Genomic DNA, 16,826 nt, shown 5'->3' with positions numbered 1-16,826 from the left:
AACTGAAGAAAATATGCAAATGCTTCCCAAGAATGATGAGCCCAAACAGCCACATGGTGGAGCTGTGAATAAGCACAATAATGATCATTTTGGAATCTGGATATCAGACGGACACAAATTAATTCCTCTCATTTTCTCAGCCCTGGTCCCAACACCTCAAGCTGGTTTAGAGAGGTGCAGAGTAAACTTTTTATTTATTTGGGATTCAGGGTGTCAGTTAATTTGTTCAAAAGAAGTTATCGTAAATCTAAATTGAAACTAAATTGAGCTGAGAAAAATGTCAAATTAAACATTGAAAACGATCATTGTAAAGGTGTTTTTGTACCTTTGAGTGTTTCTTTCATTTTTTTTCAAGGTTACTGACCGGAAATCAAAAGAGAAACTAGATGATGTAGTGGAAAATTTGTTCGAAACAGTAAATGATGCACTGACACTGACATAAACTGGGTCATACAAAGATAATGCAAGACTTTAAGCCTGTTTTCAAACCAATTATATCATATTCTATATACAATAACACATTGGATACATGCTATAACAGTGGCATAGTTAAAAATAATTGCAGTAATAGAAGAAATCTTGAAGTATGGCCTTATATCTCCCTAGATTTTCAGTATCTGAAGTCTTATCAGTATCTGATTAGGTAGCTGTGAAATGATAACTATCTGTCAGCTTTCCTGCATACCACTTCATCCTTGTGATAACATTATTTGGACTTCCCACCCTGAGCATGACATCAGAGGAAAATGGCCGCCATGTGAAATGCTGCAGAAAGAAAGACTACCATCCAGAATCACACAAATTATTCTTTATTCAAAGCAATAGAAGACAGAACTTTATAAAACGCTAAGTTGTCAAACAGTCAGCGGGGACATGTCAGAAGACAAGTACAGAAGGGCTGAAGTGGTTCAGATGTCATGAAACTGAGTTCATGGAGGTGCTCTTACAATAAAAAGAGTGTGTGGGGCATTACAAGGCATGTCTGTGATATATAATTAGCTCATTTTCATTGTCTAAGACATTCTTGTATTATCATTTATTGGCAACAATGAACTTTTTGGACTTTTGATTCAAAGAGCTTTTCACCCTTTTGAATCTCTTATCCATCAATTTAAAAAAAAAAAGCTTTAAAACACTTATCTAAAAATATATTTTTGTAATTTTCTTGGCATCTTAATTAAAAAGATAGGAGGAGAGGTGGAGAGAAATGTCTGTCCGTCTGTCTATTTTCTTATTAAGAATGCAAGTCCAACTGCTGATGCCACCGCTATAGGGCCACCTGCAACCGCAATAATGACGATGGCAGCACACATGAAAAGCATTTGTTTTGCTTTTTCTTTCACCTGTGGAGGGCAAAAAACATCTTAAAGTTAGAGGATATATCTATGTTTTCGTGACAATCTGAAGTCCTTTAAAATCATTCAGCACTCTGGGTAAATATAGAGTTTTAAAATCCAAAGAACCAGACTGTAAAGAGTCTTCTTTGTAAGAAAATTGTGTCCACTGACCTGCCGGGACTCGTGTTTTCCATAACGCAGGTTAGTTGCAAAGTGCTCACAGTTCTTGGTGTAGACGGAGTACTCCATCACATTGCCCACCTGCCCGAGCGCCTCCTCCACAATGATATGAGCTGAGCGGGGCTCATAGTCCTTGTCCAGGATGTTGTTGATTCTCCATGTGTTGTCTCCCAACACCCCCTTCAGCTTCTCTTTCCTCACCATGGCCTTCTCTGTCGGGACAGACATCAAGGCGTTGGAAGCTGCACCTGAGACTTCAGCTATGAATAAAAAGAGAAACAGACAGAATTTGTGATGGATTAAGAACTAAATATTGCAACATGATTTTTAATGGTTTATTAATCATGAATCAGTTCAAATAAACAATCATATTTGATAATCTTGTCTGTAAATGTTACAGTGACAACAGGCTGTTATTATTCCAGACTCTGACAGGTCAGGATTAGAGAGTAGCAGTACAGACAGAGGACTCACCGTCTGGTGGCAATGTCACATGAACAATGTAGCCATCACCAACATACACAGCCCAGTGCTGATAGCCACCTCGGGTGATTTCAATCAAGTCCCCACGCGCTATTGTCTCATCAGCCTTGGACTAGAGCAAACAGGAAACATGTTTGACTTTGCAACAGACTGTTTGGAAATAACTGCAGTACATTTAAGAACTCTGACATAATCTGGGTTACACAGATATGCATATATAGAATCAGACATAAAGCTGATAAATAAAGCAGATAACATTGAGTTAAATTGTCTTCTTTGACTGAACAAGTGCAGCATCTACACATGCAGCAGATGGCAGTATGCAAATGTAAAGTTGGTTTGTAGATGAACCACAGATAAAGACATAGAAGAAGACAACACTGAAAAGAAGATGATGAAGGAGAAGAAGACAAAGAAGTGGCAGAAGACGATTTAGTATTCTGATCCAGTGATAGTTTCCTAACCTGTGACAACCAGTTGCCCATTTCAGTTTGTTTTGTCTGTAAACCTTAAACTGGTTTCACCTTCCAGATGACTCTCAGCACCTGCAGGAACAAATCATTTCATTAGCACACAACATGAGATAAAGAGAAAAGTAAATGTAATGTTGAGGCATCATTGATGTGGGAATTGTGTTAGAAAAGAGTAGTAGTAGTCTTTATTCAAAGCTTTTATTAGTCAGGGCAGTGGTTTTCAAACGTGTTGTGTCAAAGACACACCTGTATTCATATCTGTGTAAAATAGCCTCTATAGCATCGTGTTATCTAATCACTCTGTACACAGATACTTTTAGATCCCTGGAGGGTTTTTAAAGGACTTTTTACTTTGTGTTACTCACAAAATTATAACACAATTATATGAATGGGTGAATGAAACTAAATGTAACAACAATCAGACATATTTTCTATTATCCATTGTAACCAGATGTTGTGTGACATCATAACAGCTTTTCTAGTCAGTTCAGTCCCCATCAATAGACTCAGGAGACACTTTATTAGGAACACTTAGTGTAAAAAAAAGTTTCACTTTTTTTGAGCTTCATTATCTGTTGTTTCAGTTTAAATTTAGTTTAGTAAAGGGTATTTTATTTGGTTCCCAGTTTAAACAAATGTGTTCCACTACTTTGATTTAGTTTCTCTTTTAATTTAGGGTAAGTGACTTTGAAACACTCAAATAATACAAACACACCTTTAAAAATGATCATTTTCAATGCTCAGTTTTACATTTTACTGAGAGGGTATCGTTTTTATTTAACTTTAGTTTACAACATTTGGTCAGCTCATTTTAGTTTCAGTTTAGATTTTCGGTAACATCTCTTGAACAAATAAGGGACAACCTAAATCCACAGGCCCAACATGTTTACTCTGCACCTCTCTAAACCAGCTTGAGGTGTCAGGACCAGGGCTGAGAAAAATATAATGACAAGAAGTGAATAAAGTCAAAACGTCCAGAACAACCTTGTCATTTCAAGATTAAAGTTGACCTCGATAAATTCTCTTTTAAGATTTTAGCAAATAAACAAAATAATACAAATGCTGCAGGTTCTTCTAACTAGAAATCACAACAGTCCTCAGTTACACTGTTTGTTCGTTTGTTTGTTTTCTTACCTTTAACAATGATGTCCAATATCTGACACACCTGCAAGAAGCCCACCACCAAACTTCAGCTGTGTGTCAGTGAGCTGATAGTTGCTGTATTTATTCAGGTGGAGCAGGAAACTTTCAGAATAAAAGCATAACCCAAAGGTAACAATGTCCACTCGCACATCTAACACAGACTAATAACACAAATGTAGCTTAACCCTTGTCAGGCATTCAGGTCATACAGGTCATTTTTTCAGACTCAGACTCACTGGCCTCGGCTCATTTTCTGTGAAGAACATACATCGGAACACACTTTCAATGACCACACACTGCACACGCCTCATACACATTTATATTACATACAGGATGTCCGGGTCCACTGTATCGACTTTCATTTTGGAGGCTGCAGTTTTCTGTTAAATGTTTGGCAGTGTACTGGAAGGTTTTTTTAAAGTTATTATTATTTCAATGAGGGCAAAAGCAACAGAACCTCCTCTCTGTATAAAGTAATACGCCCTACCTAAAATCTACTTATTTAACCCTTGTGTGGTGTTCATATTTTTGTTCTTCAGCCAGTGTTCGTGGGTCTGGTGGACCTGCTGCATTTTGGGGTTTTTAACTGAAGCATATAGGCTATTGTTAATATTTGCCCTTTACCTTTGTTAGCTCACATTTATGAATTAAAGTGCTACTTGTTTTTTGTTTTTGTTTTTTATAAGATGTAATATAAAAAAATTGCTTATAATCAAGATGTGATTATTATATAATTTTATATAATAAGATTATGTTATAATCCACGTTGATCTCTGGTTTTATGAGGCTCCTGGCCACAGATTCTCCCATCCCTGTTCACTGTTCTCATGAGTACCACATTCTTGCCTGAAGCTGGCTGCTGACAGGCTGGTCCTGGGGCTCATCTTCATTTTGGAGCTATCTGATGCTCAATCTCATCCTCTTCTTCAAAGTCACAGTCAGAAATGTGATCCTCACATTCTGAAACCTCTTCCTCTACATCATCATCAAAAGCTTCTCTCTCTTCCAAGTACAATTACAAGCTCCTCTGAGCAGAGAATCTGTTGGCCGTCTTGATCATCTGTGGTAAGGAACCACACTGAGCAACGCTGTAGTATTATACTTATTGTGTCCCGCCCCCAATTTGCAGCTGGTATAGAGTGTGAGAAAAAAAAAGGAAAAAAAGAACAGAGGGTGAATGTGCAGGAATGTGAGAGCAGACGGTGATGGTGTGTGAATTTTGCAACAATGTGTAGAACGGCAGGTTCAGAAACACAAAACTCTCTCTCTCACACACACACACACACACACACACAAATATGAACAGCAAGACCAGAAGGGGAGGAAGGTACATAGGTCCCCACTCACAGTGGACCCGGATTACCTGTATGTATTATAAATGTGTAGGAGATGGTACAGTGTGTGGTCACTGAAAGCAGAGACATATATACACAGACGCCTCACTGAGCAGATTGGCTCGTCACTGCGATACGTCGACATCGCCACCATATTGGATGTGGCAGCTCAGCCCTGTGAACTAATAGAAGTCAATGAAATGAACTTTATAAAGCGCACTTCCACAAAGTGCTGTAATTTAATGCCTCTCATTTACACATTCACACACATCCGGATATCTTTGAGAAACAGATAAGAACCAAAAACAACGTCTGTTACGTTCTCTGATGATTATAAACGTTAACTACTCCTTATATGTTTAGTAAACAGGTAGGCAGCAAACCAAGATATGTATTTTTATAATGTTTTTATGTGTTTACAGCTGCCAATGAATGTAACGCTGTTACTGTGATGATAAATGACAGTTAAATATTTAATCTGTGTCTATAATAACCAGATCCTCACATGTAAATGCGGCATAAGACAATAATAGGTAACTTAATTATTATTGTTACAACACAATGACAATAGAGTTGGACAAGATAAAGACAAGACTTCAATGTGGCCTGTTTCCACACAGTAACATTAATATAGTACAGTATGCTCATTCTAATCAAAAGTGCCTTGAAATTTAAATAAACAAAAGTGGTTCAGGAGAATAAGTGAACAGTTAAAAACCATAAATAGAGAAATCAAAAACTGAAACCTTACTGAGGGATCACAAGGTGTGAGGGGACGCTGTGTCACAGACAGAAAGTCTCATTGAGTATCACACAAATTATTCTTTATTCAAAACAATTACAAACATTTAAATGTCAGAGGAAGATAAAACATTATAAACTCCGGCTAGATTGTGAACTCATTAAAAAGTGACATGTCATGATAAAAGTGCAGAGGTGTTAAATTAGTTCAGTCCACATCCTTTTTTTAGCTTTGGCCCCTCAGCTCATGAAGGCAATCCAACATTATAGAGTAGGTTGTAGTTTACATGACATCAAATGGCTTTTCTGTGCAATAACCACAAAATCAATTTAGCAGCTTATTTTTCTTATGGAAAACAATCTTGTTAAATTAAGTATCTGCACATGAGAACCACATTTTGGACTTAACAGATGTTTATATTTGAATCAAGCGTTTAATTCAACGTAACGTAACTTTTGTTTGAACAGTAGAAAAGACCACCTCAATGTTGTTCATCTCACATCATCATAATCCCAAAAGTATCTAAATACATCATCAAAAATATTAAAACATGTAAATATATATTATCTTGGCAGCTTTTTCTACTGGAAATAATGTTGTGCTTATATTTGCTGTGTGTAGAAATTTATAAAGTATGAGAAACTAAAGGGCCTTGATCCCAAATCAACCAGCCTGCCAGTGTTATTCAACTCAAAGAAGGCATGAGGAACCGATGGAGCAAGTTTCTCACTAAATCACAGGTGTTTGAACATAAATTACGCTGCGTTTTCTGCGGGTGATCATGATAAATAGTCATTAGGCTTTGCTGGTGATCTGTTAATCAAGCCCCTGAAGAGGCGACACTGGACTTCAATCACTGTGTGTTCTTGTTTTCTTTTTTGCTTCCTCCAAACAGAGCTCCTGCCAGAGCCACAATACCCAGACCCACCACTGTCGCCACACCTGCGACCATGACCGCTTCTCCTGCCTTACGCACCTGCAGAGGAAAATGTAACATCTTTTAGTTTGTGTGCAGCGCCCTGGTGAGCAGTCTTGACATGCAAAGCTCCATTAAAATTTATCAACACACATCCCTTATAATGTCTTTGATGGTACACCTTTTGTATTATGATGTAAAATGTAGATTATAATGTCAAAAAGGTTTGAAGAGTTGTCATTTGTGTGTTGATCCTCACGTGACAATAAATCACTTTGAATCCTTGTAACTGACCCGACATATTTTACCATGTCTTCTTCATGAAAAAAATATATACATTGATTGATATTTTGGTTTTATGATTCTATTTTCTAGTTCTTTTCTCATTTTTTTAATTAAATATTTCCCAAGTCAAACCCAAAATCCATGTCTCCATCTTGCTAAGTGGTGGTTGGACTGTGACAACACCAGTGAATATAATACCAACGGTTGATCTACTTTGATTTTTAAATACATTAGGATGCTTTAAATGAACCAAATTACTAAATGAAAATATGTCACACAACTTTTCACTTGTACATCGTGTTAAAGGGATATTCCAGTGTAAATTTAATCCATGGTCTAAATCACCGTGAAACTGTGTTCGACTCCCTCTCGAGAGATCAAGTTAGCAGACCGCTAATTTACGGAGTTTTATCAACCTCAGAAACGTCCGCACGACAACAATACTCTGCAGTAAATGGATCCAAATATAAACCACAGTTCCGCAGCTCATGGATGAAAATGTATGATTATGACTCCATGGAAAAGCAATCAAAGTTCATATGTGTCTTACCTGCCAGTTTATAACAGTTATTATCGAGAGCAGACAGGGAAAGAATGGAATTGAGCATTTCTAATCGCACTCGGTAATCGTTGCGTCGGGACTTCCCCGACCCGGAAGCTGATGGAGGAGAGTTGAAATCTGTTTTTAGCTTCACAATAGAAATCCAGCTAAGCTAGCGGAGGTTAGATACCCCGGACTATGTGCTGAGACCCTATTTGTACTATTGCTGAAGTTTAGTGCTGTTCTGAGCATTATTTGTGGCTTTTTGGTGGCGGTTTATATTTGGATCCATTTACTGCAGTGTATTGTTGTCGTGCGGTCGTTTCTGAGGTTGATAAAACACCGTAAATTAGTGGTCTGCTAACTTGATCTCTCGAGAGGGAGTCTAACACAGTTTCATGGTGATTTAGACCATGGATTAAATTTACACCGGAATATCCCTTTAAATTCAAACTTCCAGTGAAGAGAAGATCTATGTGTTATATTCTAATTGTATCCTTATCCTTTATTAGTCTCCCAGTGTTGGTTTTTGCCTTTAGCTTTTGCTTTTATTGTCCTGTGTACACAGTGTGTCCGTGCAAGAGAGCAAACTGCTCTCATTGCAACACCCTGTATAAATCAAGATGATATACAAACACAGCCACTGTGCTACATAACGGGCAAAACAAGCAAGTTTTTTAAATGGCAACTTTCTTAAAAGATTTTGGAACCCTTTTAACTTCCTCTCCCCACTTTGTTAGTTCCAAGTTGCTTCATTCCTCTATGAGCATTATCATTACTTCATATTGTTTTATAATCTGATCTCTGCTTTAACTAGCTCTACTATAGAGCTCTGACCAACTCCACATAGATCTTTCTCCCTAACAAACTTTAAATTTATGCTTATAGTTTAAGTTTACCCAAAAATGAAACTGCGTCATTTATCTATTTTTAGATCGCACATTTTTTAAGAATGTAAAAGTCAAACATGGGTCCACTGACCTGCCGAGATTCTGCTTTTCCGTAGCGCAGCTCGTTTGCAAAGTGCTCACAGTTCCCCCTGAAGACGCAGTACGGCAGTTCTGTGCCCACCAGCGCGTTCGCCTCCCTCAAAATGATGCGAGCCGGGCGAGGCTCATACTTCTTGTCAAGGCCGTTGTTGATTTCCCACTTGTTGGTACCCACAACGTCCCACAGCTCCTCTTTCTTTACCATGGCTTTCTCAGTTAGGACAGACATCATGCTGTTGGCTCCTGCACCAGGGACTTCAGCTATGAGTAGAACGGATTGACAAAAAGAGAATGAAAAACAAAATGTGTGGTTTATTAATCATGAATCCGTTCAAACAAGTTGATATTCTAGTTTGAAATGCAACAGTGACTGTGCACCGCTTTAAAAGGCTGTTATTGTGAAAGACTGGCACGGGTTAGGATTTGGGAGTAGCAGTCCAGACAGTTGTGTAATGTCGAGGGACTCACAGGGTGGTGCCAAGTGAACAATGAAGCCATCTCCAACATACACAGCCCAGTGCTGATAGGTGCCTCTGAAGATCTCAATCAGGTCCCCAGGCTCTGGTTTCTCATCATACTATAATAACACCACACACAAAAAGGTTGACTTTAAAAACAGACCGTTTGGGAGAACCTTTGACCTGACCGGACTCTTTGACACAGTCTCAGTTACACAAAGATAAGATAAAACATTTAAATTAATCAAAACACAAACACATTCAATGCTCTAACAATACATTGGATACATGCTATAAAAGCTGCATAATGTTGAAACATAACTGCTCATATTAAAACATACACAAAAATAGAAATATATAAAGGGATGATTGCCTACCAGTGTGGGAGCCATGTCAGTGTTTGATAGTTGGAGACCTTGAGTTGGTTTCACTTTCCAGTTCTAGTACATGCAGGGAGAAACCATTTTACAGACCTGATATCAGAACTCAACATGAGATAACGAGGAAAGTGCAGATGCATAACTAGTCTAACATATGATATAACTGGTATTCAAATAATAATACTTTTAAAAAAACATAAACTTGTCAGCACAACCCAAAACAGTTCTCATTTTCATATATGATAAAACATAAAAAAATATGATGAAAACCATCACACTGAACGAAACATAGGTAAAGAGATAGTAACGTTAGTTTGAGGGCATCTTATTTACTTTTTGGTCTTTGTGTTCAGATAAATGTTAACCACTACCTACACACATTTAGCATAACGTTTAACCATAAATATGACATTTAAGCGCATTTAAATGGCACTATCAATCTGCTGTAATGTAGACAAAGTGGGTCATCACATTGCCTAAAACAGAGTCGGTTCAGAAGCTGCAACATAAACCTCACGTTTTAAAGTTTTGGCGAACAATACAAGCGACGCAGCATCAAAAGCTAGCCGAGAGCTAGCGCCGTGATCAGCTCTGTGTTTACACCGTCAAAACACCGTGAACTGTCACCGGTTACGTCATCAATAGAAGGCCGTAGAATGACGACAGGCGCTCCACGCTTTATAATACGGTTCAGTTAATTTTCACATTGACAGTCTGTCTTTTTAGCCTAAGCGATAATGTTTACAAAGCGTTTTATTACCAGAGACGTCACCAGACAGCTGACACCAAAGAGCCGACACCAGAGCTCAGCTGAGAGCGATCAGCTGATTGTTGCTCCTTTTAGCCGCAGACAGCGCGACCCTTCAGAATAAAAGCATCAAACAAACGTCGAAAATGTACCTCCTACTATAACAGCACGGACTACACACACAGTAACAACAACAACAACAACAATAATAATGATGATGATGATAATAATAATAATAATAATAACAACAACAACAATAATGCACAGTTTGCTTTATTTCCGTTTTTTAACCACTTTATTTAGCTAAACCTGCACTGTTATACAGTTAAACTATCTCCGTTTGCACACACTCTAATACAGTTAATATAAGACAGTTAGTAGTACTGATGGCTGGACTATCATTTCATTGCTGTATGGGTTTTTATCCTAATATTCTTGCTTTTACTCTCAAATTCTAGTTTCCATTAGCATTAGCAACATCAGATAGTTTCTTATAAAAGATCAGTTTTCTGTGTGTATTAAACATCACATACACACACACACAAAAAAAAAAAGATTTTCCTGTTGTTTCCCGTAAAAAAGTCCTTTTGTGGCTCTATGGGTTGGATCTCATTTAGTATTTAGTTGACAACCTACACACACATTTTGAGATTAGAATTGTAATCAAATATTAAAGCAGGAAAAACAAATGAATCATGAAATACGAGACATAAACATACTAAATGTAATAACAGAAGACAAAAGACAATTTAAAAATCCTTATCAAAATGTATTTTGATATTCTTGTAGAATTGAATAATTAATTTAACATTTAAAGACAGAATAAGGACACATAGGCTAGTATTAATTGTAAAATTATAAGATCTTTCATTAATTTATTGTGTTTAGGTGTTTTAGTTAACAAGCATTTAAAGGAAAATTATATACTCAGGGCTTTCGTCAATGACTTAATTTTACCTTTGGGGATAAATTCATTAATTAATAATTTTTTGTCTCACTTAGATACAGTAACTATAACTAGAAAGAAAGAAGCGAAAAAGAAACAAACAAACAAAAAACATACAAGGAACAAAAACAAAGGAAAAACAAACAAACAAAAAGAAACAAACAAACAAACAAGAGAAAAAAGGAAAAAAGAAAGAAAGAAATCAAACAAAACAAACAAGAAGAAACAAAGCAACAATCAAGAGAAGCAAAGAAAGAAAGAAAGAAAGAAAATAACCACAAGATGTCGCTAGTGACGTCAGCTGTCTGCGACGGTTTGCCCATTTTTTGTACCTACGAAGAAGAGCTCACTTCCGGCTTTGGAGCGCCCTTTCGGAGTATTTTGTTCTGAAACTGGACAGAGGGATCAACAGAAAGCTTTCACAGTCGCCAGCGTCGAAGCCCCACAGCCGAGAGGAGGATTTAATGTGACGCCTTCATGTTAAAGGACCAAACGATGTCTGTGGTGTTTGACGGGAATCCGCTGAAAGCGATGCAGAGCTCACACACTCACACAGCGCAGACTGCCCTGAGGTGAGCGGTGGTGGGGAGGAAGCTGCTGGGCTGACAGAACTACTACATTTAGGCTCTGAAGTCAGTTTAGCACATGCGTCTTGTTTTCTCTTGAAGTTAAATGAACAAAGATCAATACTAGTCTGGTCTGTAGAGCCAGCTCGTGTTGAAAGTTACTCTGCCACATTAGACGTCAGGGGCTGCAGTGAGGACTTTTTCAGTTAATCGATTATCCATTTATTAAAGGATCAACAAAGACATCTACACATGACAAGCTGTTGGAGCCCAGCGTGTGGTTTGAGAGATGTTATTTGTCCGGAGAAACACCCCTGGAACACAAATTACAAAGTAGTAAATTACGAAGTACAAATTATATTAATTAGAGAAAAGCTAATATTTGTGGAGAATGTTGTGTATTTTAATTTTATAAAAGAGTTTATTATCCCCATTATTAATCATTTTCCTGTTGATTGTAAGGTTAGTATATATGGCTGTTAAATAATACTGCTATAATAAGATATTTATATATACATTATATATATCTTGGTTTGTTTTAAGATATATTTAGAATAAGTATGCTGATAAATGGATAATGAATATAGTTCTTACTTATTGCCCTATACTGTTCATTTTATTTTTGATAAAATGAGAAGAATTGGGACAGTAAATCAGTCATTTGGTGTATAACATGTCAAAAAAAGTGAAAAATGCCAAGACTTCATAGAGCCCATGCTCCAGCTGGCTTTCTCTGACTTAAACCTCCGGACCCAGACATTTAACTCAAACAGAACCGAAGCAATTTCTGACATTTGGCAAGCTGGACAGAGGAAGCTTGTGTTTCTCATCCCTTTCCTCATCATGTTGTGCTCGTGCTGAACTCCTTTTGTCCATCCTTCTCCTCTAGCGCCCAGGAACTGTCCCAGGAGATCAAGTCCTTCATCAGTGGCGTTGACACCGTTCAGGGCCGGAAGCTCAGTGTCCGGGAACACGCCCGCTGTGCTGTGCGCCTGCTGCGCTCCGTCCCGGCCTGTCGAGGGGCGGTGCTGGAGCATCTGAGGGGCGTTTATGATGAGCACGTCTCCGCCTTCCTGCACAACCTAGAGACAGAGGGTGATGGCAGCTCCGGGGTCAGCTCCAACCTGGAGGACATCATACAGGTGTGATGACACAGGAACCATGAAAATTACAACGGACTAATAAATATTCAAACATAACAGGCCATGCTGCTGCTTTTCTCTTAATCATGTGATAATAAACCTGAATATTTATTGTTTGTTGTTTTGTTTGCCCCAGTATTTTGTCTGTTGAGCTAAAAGTAACTCAGTACTTTTGATACAACTTTTGTGTAAGTTTCTTTCTCTGAATCAAAATGTCTGAATCGTTCTTATGAGCTCAAAGCACATCAGTATCCAGACCACAACAGGTCTGACTAACCTAACCCTTGTTTTCTTTCTTTAATGAAAATACAACCCAGAAGATGTTCTTAATTATTTCTGTTTGTCTGTAGGAGGTTCATGGCGTCCTGTCAGAGTTCATCCGGCTCAACCCGCGGGCCTGGGCCCCTCTGGTATCCGCCTGGGCTGTGGACCTCCTGGGCCAGCTGAGCAGCAAGCATGCCGGCCGCAGGGTGGCCCCTCACTCCTCCAGCCTCAATGAGCTGCTCCAGCTCTGGATGTCCTGTGCTGCCACCCGCTCCCTCATGGAGGCCTACTCCCAGTGTTTGGCCGCCATGCTGGCCTGGTGCCCTGACGCCTGTGTGGATGCGCTGTTGGACACCTCCGTTCAGCACTCCCCGCATTTTGATTGGGTGGTGGCTCACATCGGCTCTGCCTTCCCAGGTACTATCATCAGCCGAGTCTTGGCGTGCGGACTCAAGGACTTCTGCTCTCATGGCGCTAAGGACCAAGGGCTTCTTGTGATGGGAGCAGATAAAGGCAGCAGAGTCCCCAAGATTGGCTCGGTGGTGGGAATCCTCGGACACCTTGCGGCGCACCACTCGGACAGCATCAGGAAGGAGCTGCTCAGGATGTTTCAGGAGAGCCTGACTCCATCGAGCCCCATGTCTCCCACTTCATCCTCAACGTCCTGGGAAAATTCCCCTCAACTCCGTCGTGCTGCAGTTCCATTTCTGCTGCAGCTGGCTGCAATGTCCCCCAACCTCTTTGGTGCCGTGTCTGCAGAACTGGTAGAGCTGCTGCGCCCTCCTGTCCTGCTCCACCTGCAGGCGTTGCTGCAGGGTCTCCCCAGAGAAGAACTAGATAACATGCTAGGGCTGGCAGTCCACCTCATAAGCCAGAGCCCATCAGGAGGTGCCCGGGTCCTCCGTTTTCTGGCGGACACAGCCACTCCCGCCTCAGTCATCATCTCCGGCCCTACACCCTCCCCCCATGAAGGAGTCAGAGAAGGATGCGATCGCCTCCTACAGACGCTGCTTCTTCACCTCCACAAACTGGTCTTCAACCGCATGGATGGAAGTGAGGTCAGCCCCCACCACTCAGCCTCCTCTCAGCCCCAGAGGGTTATCCCCTTCTTGGAGGAGCTGCAGTCTCACATAGGTGAGCTCTGTGCCGAGACGCTGCGACTGGAGAGGAAGCGTCACCTCTGGCTGCACCAGTTGCTGTGTCTGCTGTCGGTGTACGGGGGTCCCAGTGTGGCCACTGAGGCCTTCTGCCAGCTTCTCACCCAGGCCCGCAACCCAGAGGAGTTGGCTCTGGCCTGGCAGCTCCACACGACGCTCTCCTCTTGCATAGCAGGACTCATTCCTGCCGCTGTGGCTCGCTGTGTGGCCCAGATCCACACGCACACTCTGGGGCCCCGTCAGCTGAGGCAGCTGCTGCTGAACCTGGCCGCAGCCATCCAGAGCCAGGATGAGGAGAGAAGAGGAGCGGCAGGTGTTCAGTCCTCCATGGCCATCCAGGTGGGCTCAGCGGTCTCGGGACACCTCCATGATTTTGGTCCGCTCCTTCTCCACGGCGACCCAGCTGTGTCTCACGCTGCAGTGCGCCTCCTGTCCTGTAGCCCGCTCCCCCGCACCTCCTCCCCAGCACACCTGCTCCTGCTTTCCCGTGCCGCCGTGACACATTTCTTCCTGGCACTAAGGAGACGAGGAGAAGGGGGGAAGGTGGGGAGAGATGGGGGACAAGCAGGGGAGGCGGTGAACTGGTCGGTCCTGCTGCTGTCCCGGTTCGCGGCGTATTCTCCGCTCACTCTGAAAGCAGTTCTTCAGCAGCTGGTCGAGGGAGCGCTGCACAAAGGCAACGCCGAGCTGTTTGGAGGTCAGATCGCAGACATGTCCGGCGCCCCTGTGACTTCGCCGTCAGTATCCCCCGACCTCGGAGCCTCTTTGCTGGACATCAACTGTCGATTTGGCACCACAGTCAACTTCTCTGGCAGCGTGTGGTCTGTGTTTCATGCCGGGGTGATTGGCAAGGGGCTGAAGGTCCGCACTGCCGCCAATCTGCCTGACCCATCTGGGGTCATCCAGGTAAGTTGAACAATTTGAGAGTGCAGTTTCATTTCAATTACATTGATTTTTATAAGGTAACATTAGCTGACAAAATTCCTATCTCCCTTTCCCTCACTTGCTCCCTCCTTAAGCAAAGTAGTTTAGCATACTTTTAAGCTAAATGTGGAATACAGAAGACAGCACCAGTACAGTCAAGTGGTTTTTCTATGGATGTAGATTTTTGTGCGCCTTTTACATTTTCCCGTAAACATTTAACTGATGGGGTGGAGGTAGATTTGCGTGATTAGTTGCGGCAGAAAAAGACTGATAATGTGTCTCCATCATTTTCTCCTGTCTGCAGAATGTCCAGACTCTTCTGGCTGTCATAGTCCAGTGTTGTAGCTCCTCTGGCCTCAACGGCTCTATCAACGGCTCACGACCACCATCGGACCCTGACGAGCCAGCGCCCATCAACGCAGAGGCAGCCAAGGTCATTGCAGTCACATTGGTGGAAAACGTCTGTCCGGATGTGGCCAATGGCGAGCTGTCCTGGCCCCCAGAGGAGCACGCCCGCACCACAGTGGAGCGAGACATCCACATCCGGCGTTGCTTCGAGGCGCACCCCGTGCTCTTCCCTCTTCTTCAGGTTGTGGCAGCTGGACGTCCGGCTCTCTGCTACTGCTCAGCTGTGCTCAGAGGCCTCCTGGCCACTCTGCTGGCTCACTGGGAGGCGTCCCGTGAGACGTTGTCCACAGACTCCCCGTGGCACCTCCAGGCCTCCTGCCTCCTGGTGTCCTGCATGGGAGAGGGCCAGCTCCTGCCTCCCGTGCTGGCCAACGTCCACGAAGCCTTCCCCCACCTCACCCCCTTCGAGGTGAGGCTGCTGCTCCTGGCCGTGTGGGAGTATGTGCGAGGAAACGGGCCAATGCCCCAGAAGTTCATCTTCAGCTCAGAGAAGGGCCTGTTCTGCAGGGATTTCTCGAGGGACGGTGACGTGGCAAGATACGTGGCACCGATCCACAGCGTCCTGCATAAAAACATAGATAGATTGGGACACCTGTGTTGGCGTTTCCAGCTCTGAAGGTTAATGGGGAGCAAACTTTGAAGAGGGAATAAACAGAGACTGTTAAATGTCAGTGTGGTCAAAGAGTGGACTGCAAAGTTGACATCATTGTAGTTCAGTTTCATACAAGTATAGCTGTGTGTGTGTCTGTGTGTGTGTGTGTGTGTGTCTGTGTGTGTGTGTGTGTACCTTTTTGTACCATATTTGAAGACATGATACATTTCTAACTTTGTTATTTGGGCGAAAGAAATGCCACACATTTATATTCAGTGAAAACAGAATTTGCTCCACACAAAATAAAGCCTTAATGTGTCAAATTTATTAGAAAATAACAACTTAAAGAGGCACTTTGTCGTTTTAGAGAAGAAATTCAAACTCAGAATTTTTTTCCAAACTGAGAAGGATGTAATTTTTTTCCGTAACCATAACTCTCACAGGTGAATACGAGCACAGAAATATAAACAAAGTAAAACGGTATGAAGTTGTGTTGTTCTCGAAGTTCAGTTTGTTTCTTCAGTTTCTTCCTTAATGAAAGTGAAAAGTTTGTTGACGCATAAAAAAAAGTCAGTCAATGAAGATCTTTCTCTTCTGATGAAGACGTCCTCCCCAAAACTACAAAGTGCAACTTTAACTCTTGTTAAATAATTTATAGATTTGTTTTGCATCATTTTTCAGACAAACACGCTTTGCATTTCTTATGTTGTTTAACCAATTCACGAATAAATCTTCATCTGTTCCTTGAATGTGTCATGAATTGACTAACCATATTGGGGCAAAAACGTGTTACCACAGGACTCCTGTGGCGATTAAAG

General features: G+C 41.5%; 3 protein-coding genes across 5 annotated transcripts; 1 reads left to right on the top strand and 2 right to left on the bottom strand.

Annotated features, from left to right (window-relative positions):
• Positions 1–788: 788 nt before the first annotated feature.
• On the bottom strand, positions 789–3,689 carry LOC115569081 (phospholipase A and acyltransferase 4-like). Its single transcript, XM_030396992.1, has 5 exons — positions 3,608–3,689; positions 2,465–2,545; positions 1,992–2,112; positions 1,509–1,777; positions 789–1,343 (listed from the first exon to the last, which is right to left on the bottom strand). The coding sequence occupies exons 2-5, from the start codon at positions 2,483–2,485 to the stop codon at positions 1,224–1,226; spliced, it is 531 nt and encodes a 176-aa protein (XP_030252852.1). The 5' UTR covers positions 2,486–2,545; positions 3,608–3,689; the 3' UTR covers positions 789–1,223.
• Positions 3,690–5,752: 2,063 nt separating this feature from the next.
• LOC115569327 (phospholipase A and acyltransferase 3) lies at positions 5,753–10,131 on the bottom strand. Of its 3 annotated transcripts, none has more exons than XM_030397352.1 (5): positions 10,022–10,131; positions 9,259–9,321; positions 8,892–9,000; positions 8,416–8,684; positions 5,753–6,668 (listed from the first exon to the last, which is right to left on the bottom strand). In XM_030397352.1, the coding sequence occupies exons 2-5, from the start codon at positions 9,271–9,273 to the stop codon at positions 6,546–6,548; spliced, it is 516 nt and encodes a 171-aa protein (XP_030253212.1). In that variant the 5' UTR covers positions 9,274–9,321; positions 10,022–10,131; the 3' UTR covers positions 5,753–6,545. The 3 variants fall into 3 exon arrangements, with proteins under 3 accessions (XP_030253212.1, XP_030253213.1, XP_030253214.1); XM_030397353.1 differs by lacking the exon at positions 10,022–10,131 and adding an exon at positions 9,779–10,009; XM_030397354.1 differs by lacking the exon at positions 10,022–10,131 and adding an exon at positions 9,595–9,755.
• Positions 10,132–11,301: 1,170 nt separating this feature from the next.
• ints5 (integrator complex subunit 5) lies at positions 11,302–16,757 on the top strand. The gene is made up of 4 exons (XM_030397390.1): positions 11,302–11,527; positions 12,411–12,663; positions 13,014–14,990; positions 15,313–16,757. The coding sequence occupies exons 1-4, from the start codon at positions 11,433–11,435 to the stop codon at positions 16,030–16,032; spliced, it is 3,045 nt and encodes a 1,014-aa protein (XP_030253250.1). The 5' UTR covers positions 11,302–11,432; the 3' UTR covers positions 16,033–16,757.
• The last annotated feature ends 69 nt before the right edge of the window (positions 16,758–16,826 follow it).

This window comes from Sparus aurata, chromosome 18 (genome assembly GCF_900880675.1).
Source record: "Sparus aurata chromosome 18, fSpaAur1.1, whole genome shotgun sequence".
Taxonomy (NCBI): domain Eukaryota; kingdom Metazoa; phylum Chordata; class Actinopteri; order Spariformes; family Sparidae; genus Sparus; species Sparus aurata.
The sequence above is the reverse complement of the archived record's forward strand: the minus strand, read 5'-3'. Positions and strand labels throughout refer to the sequence as shown.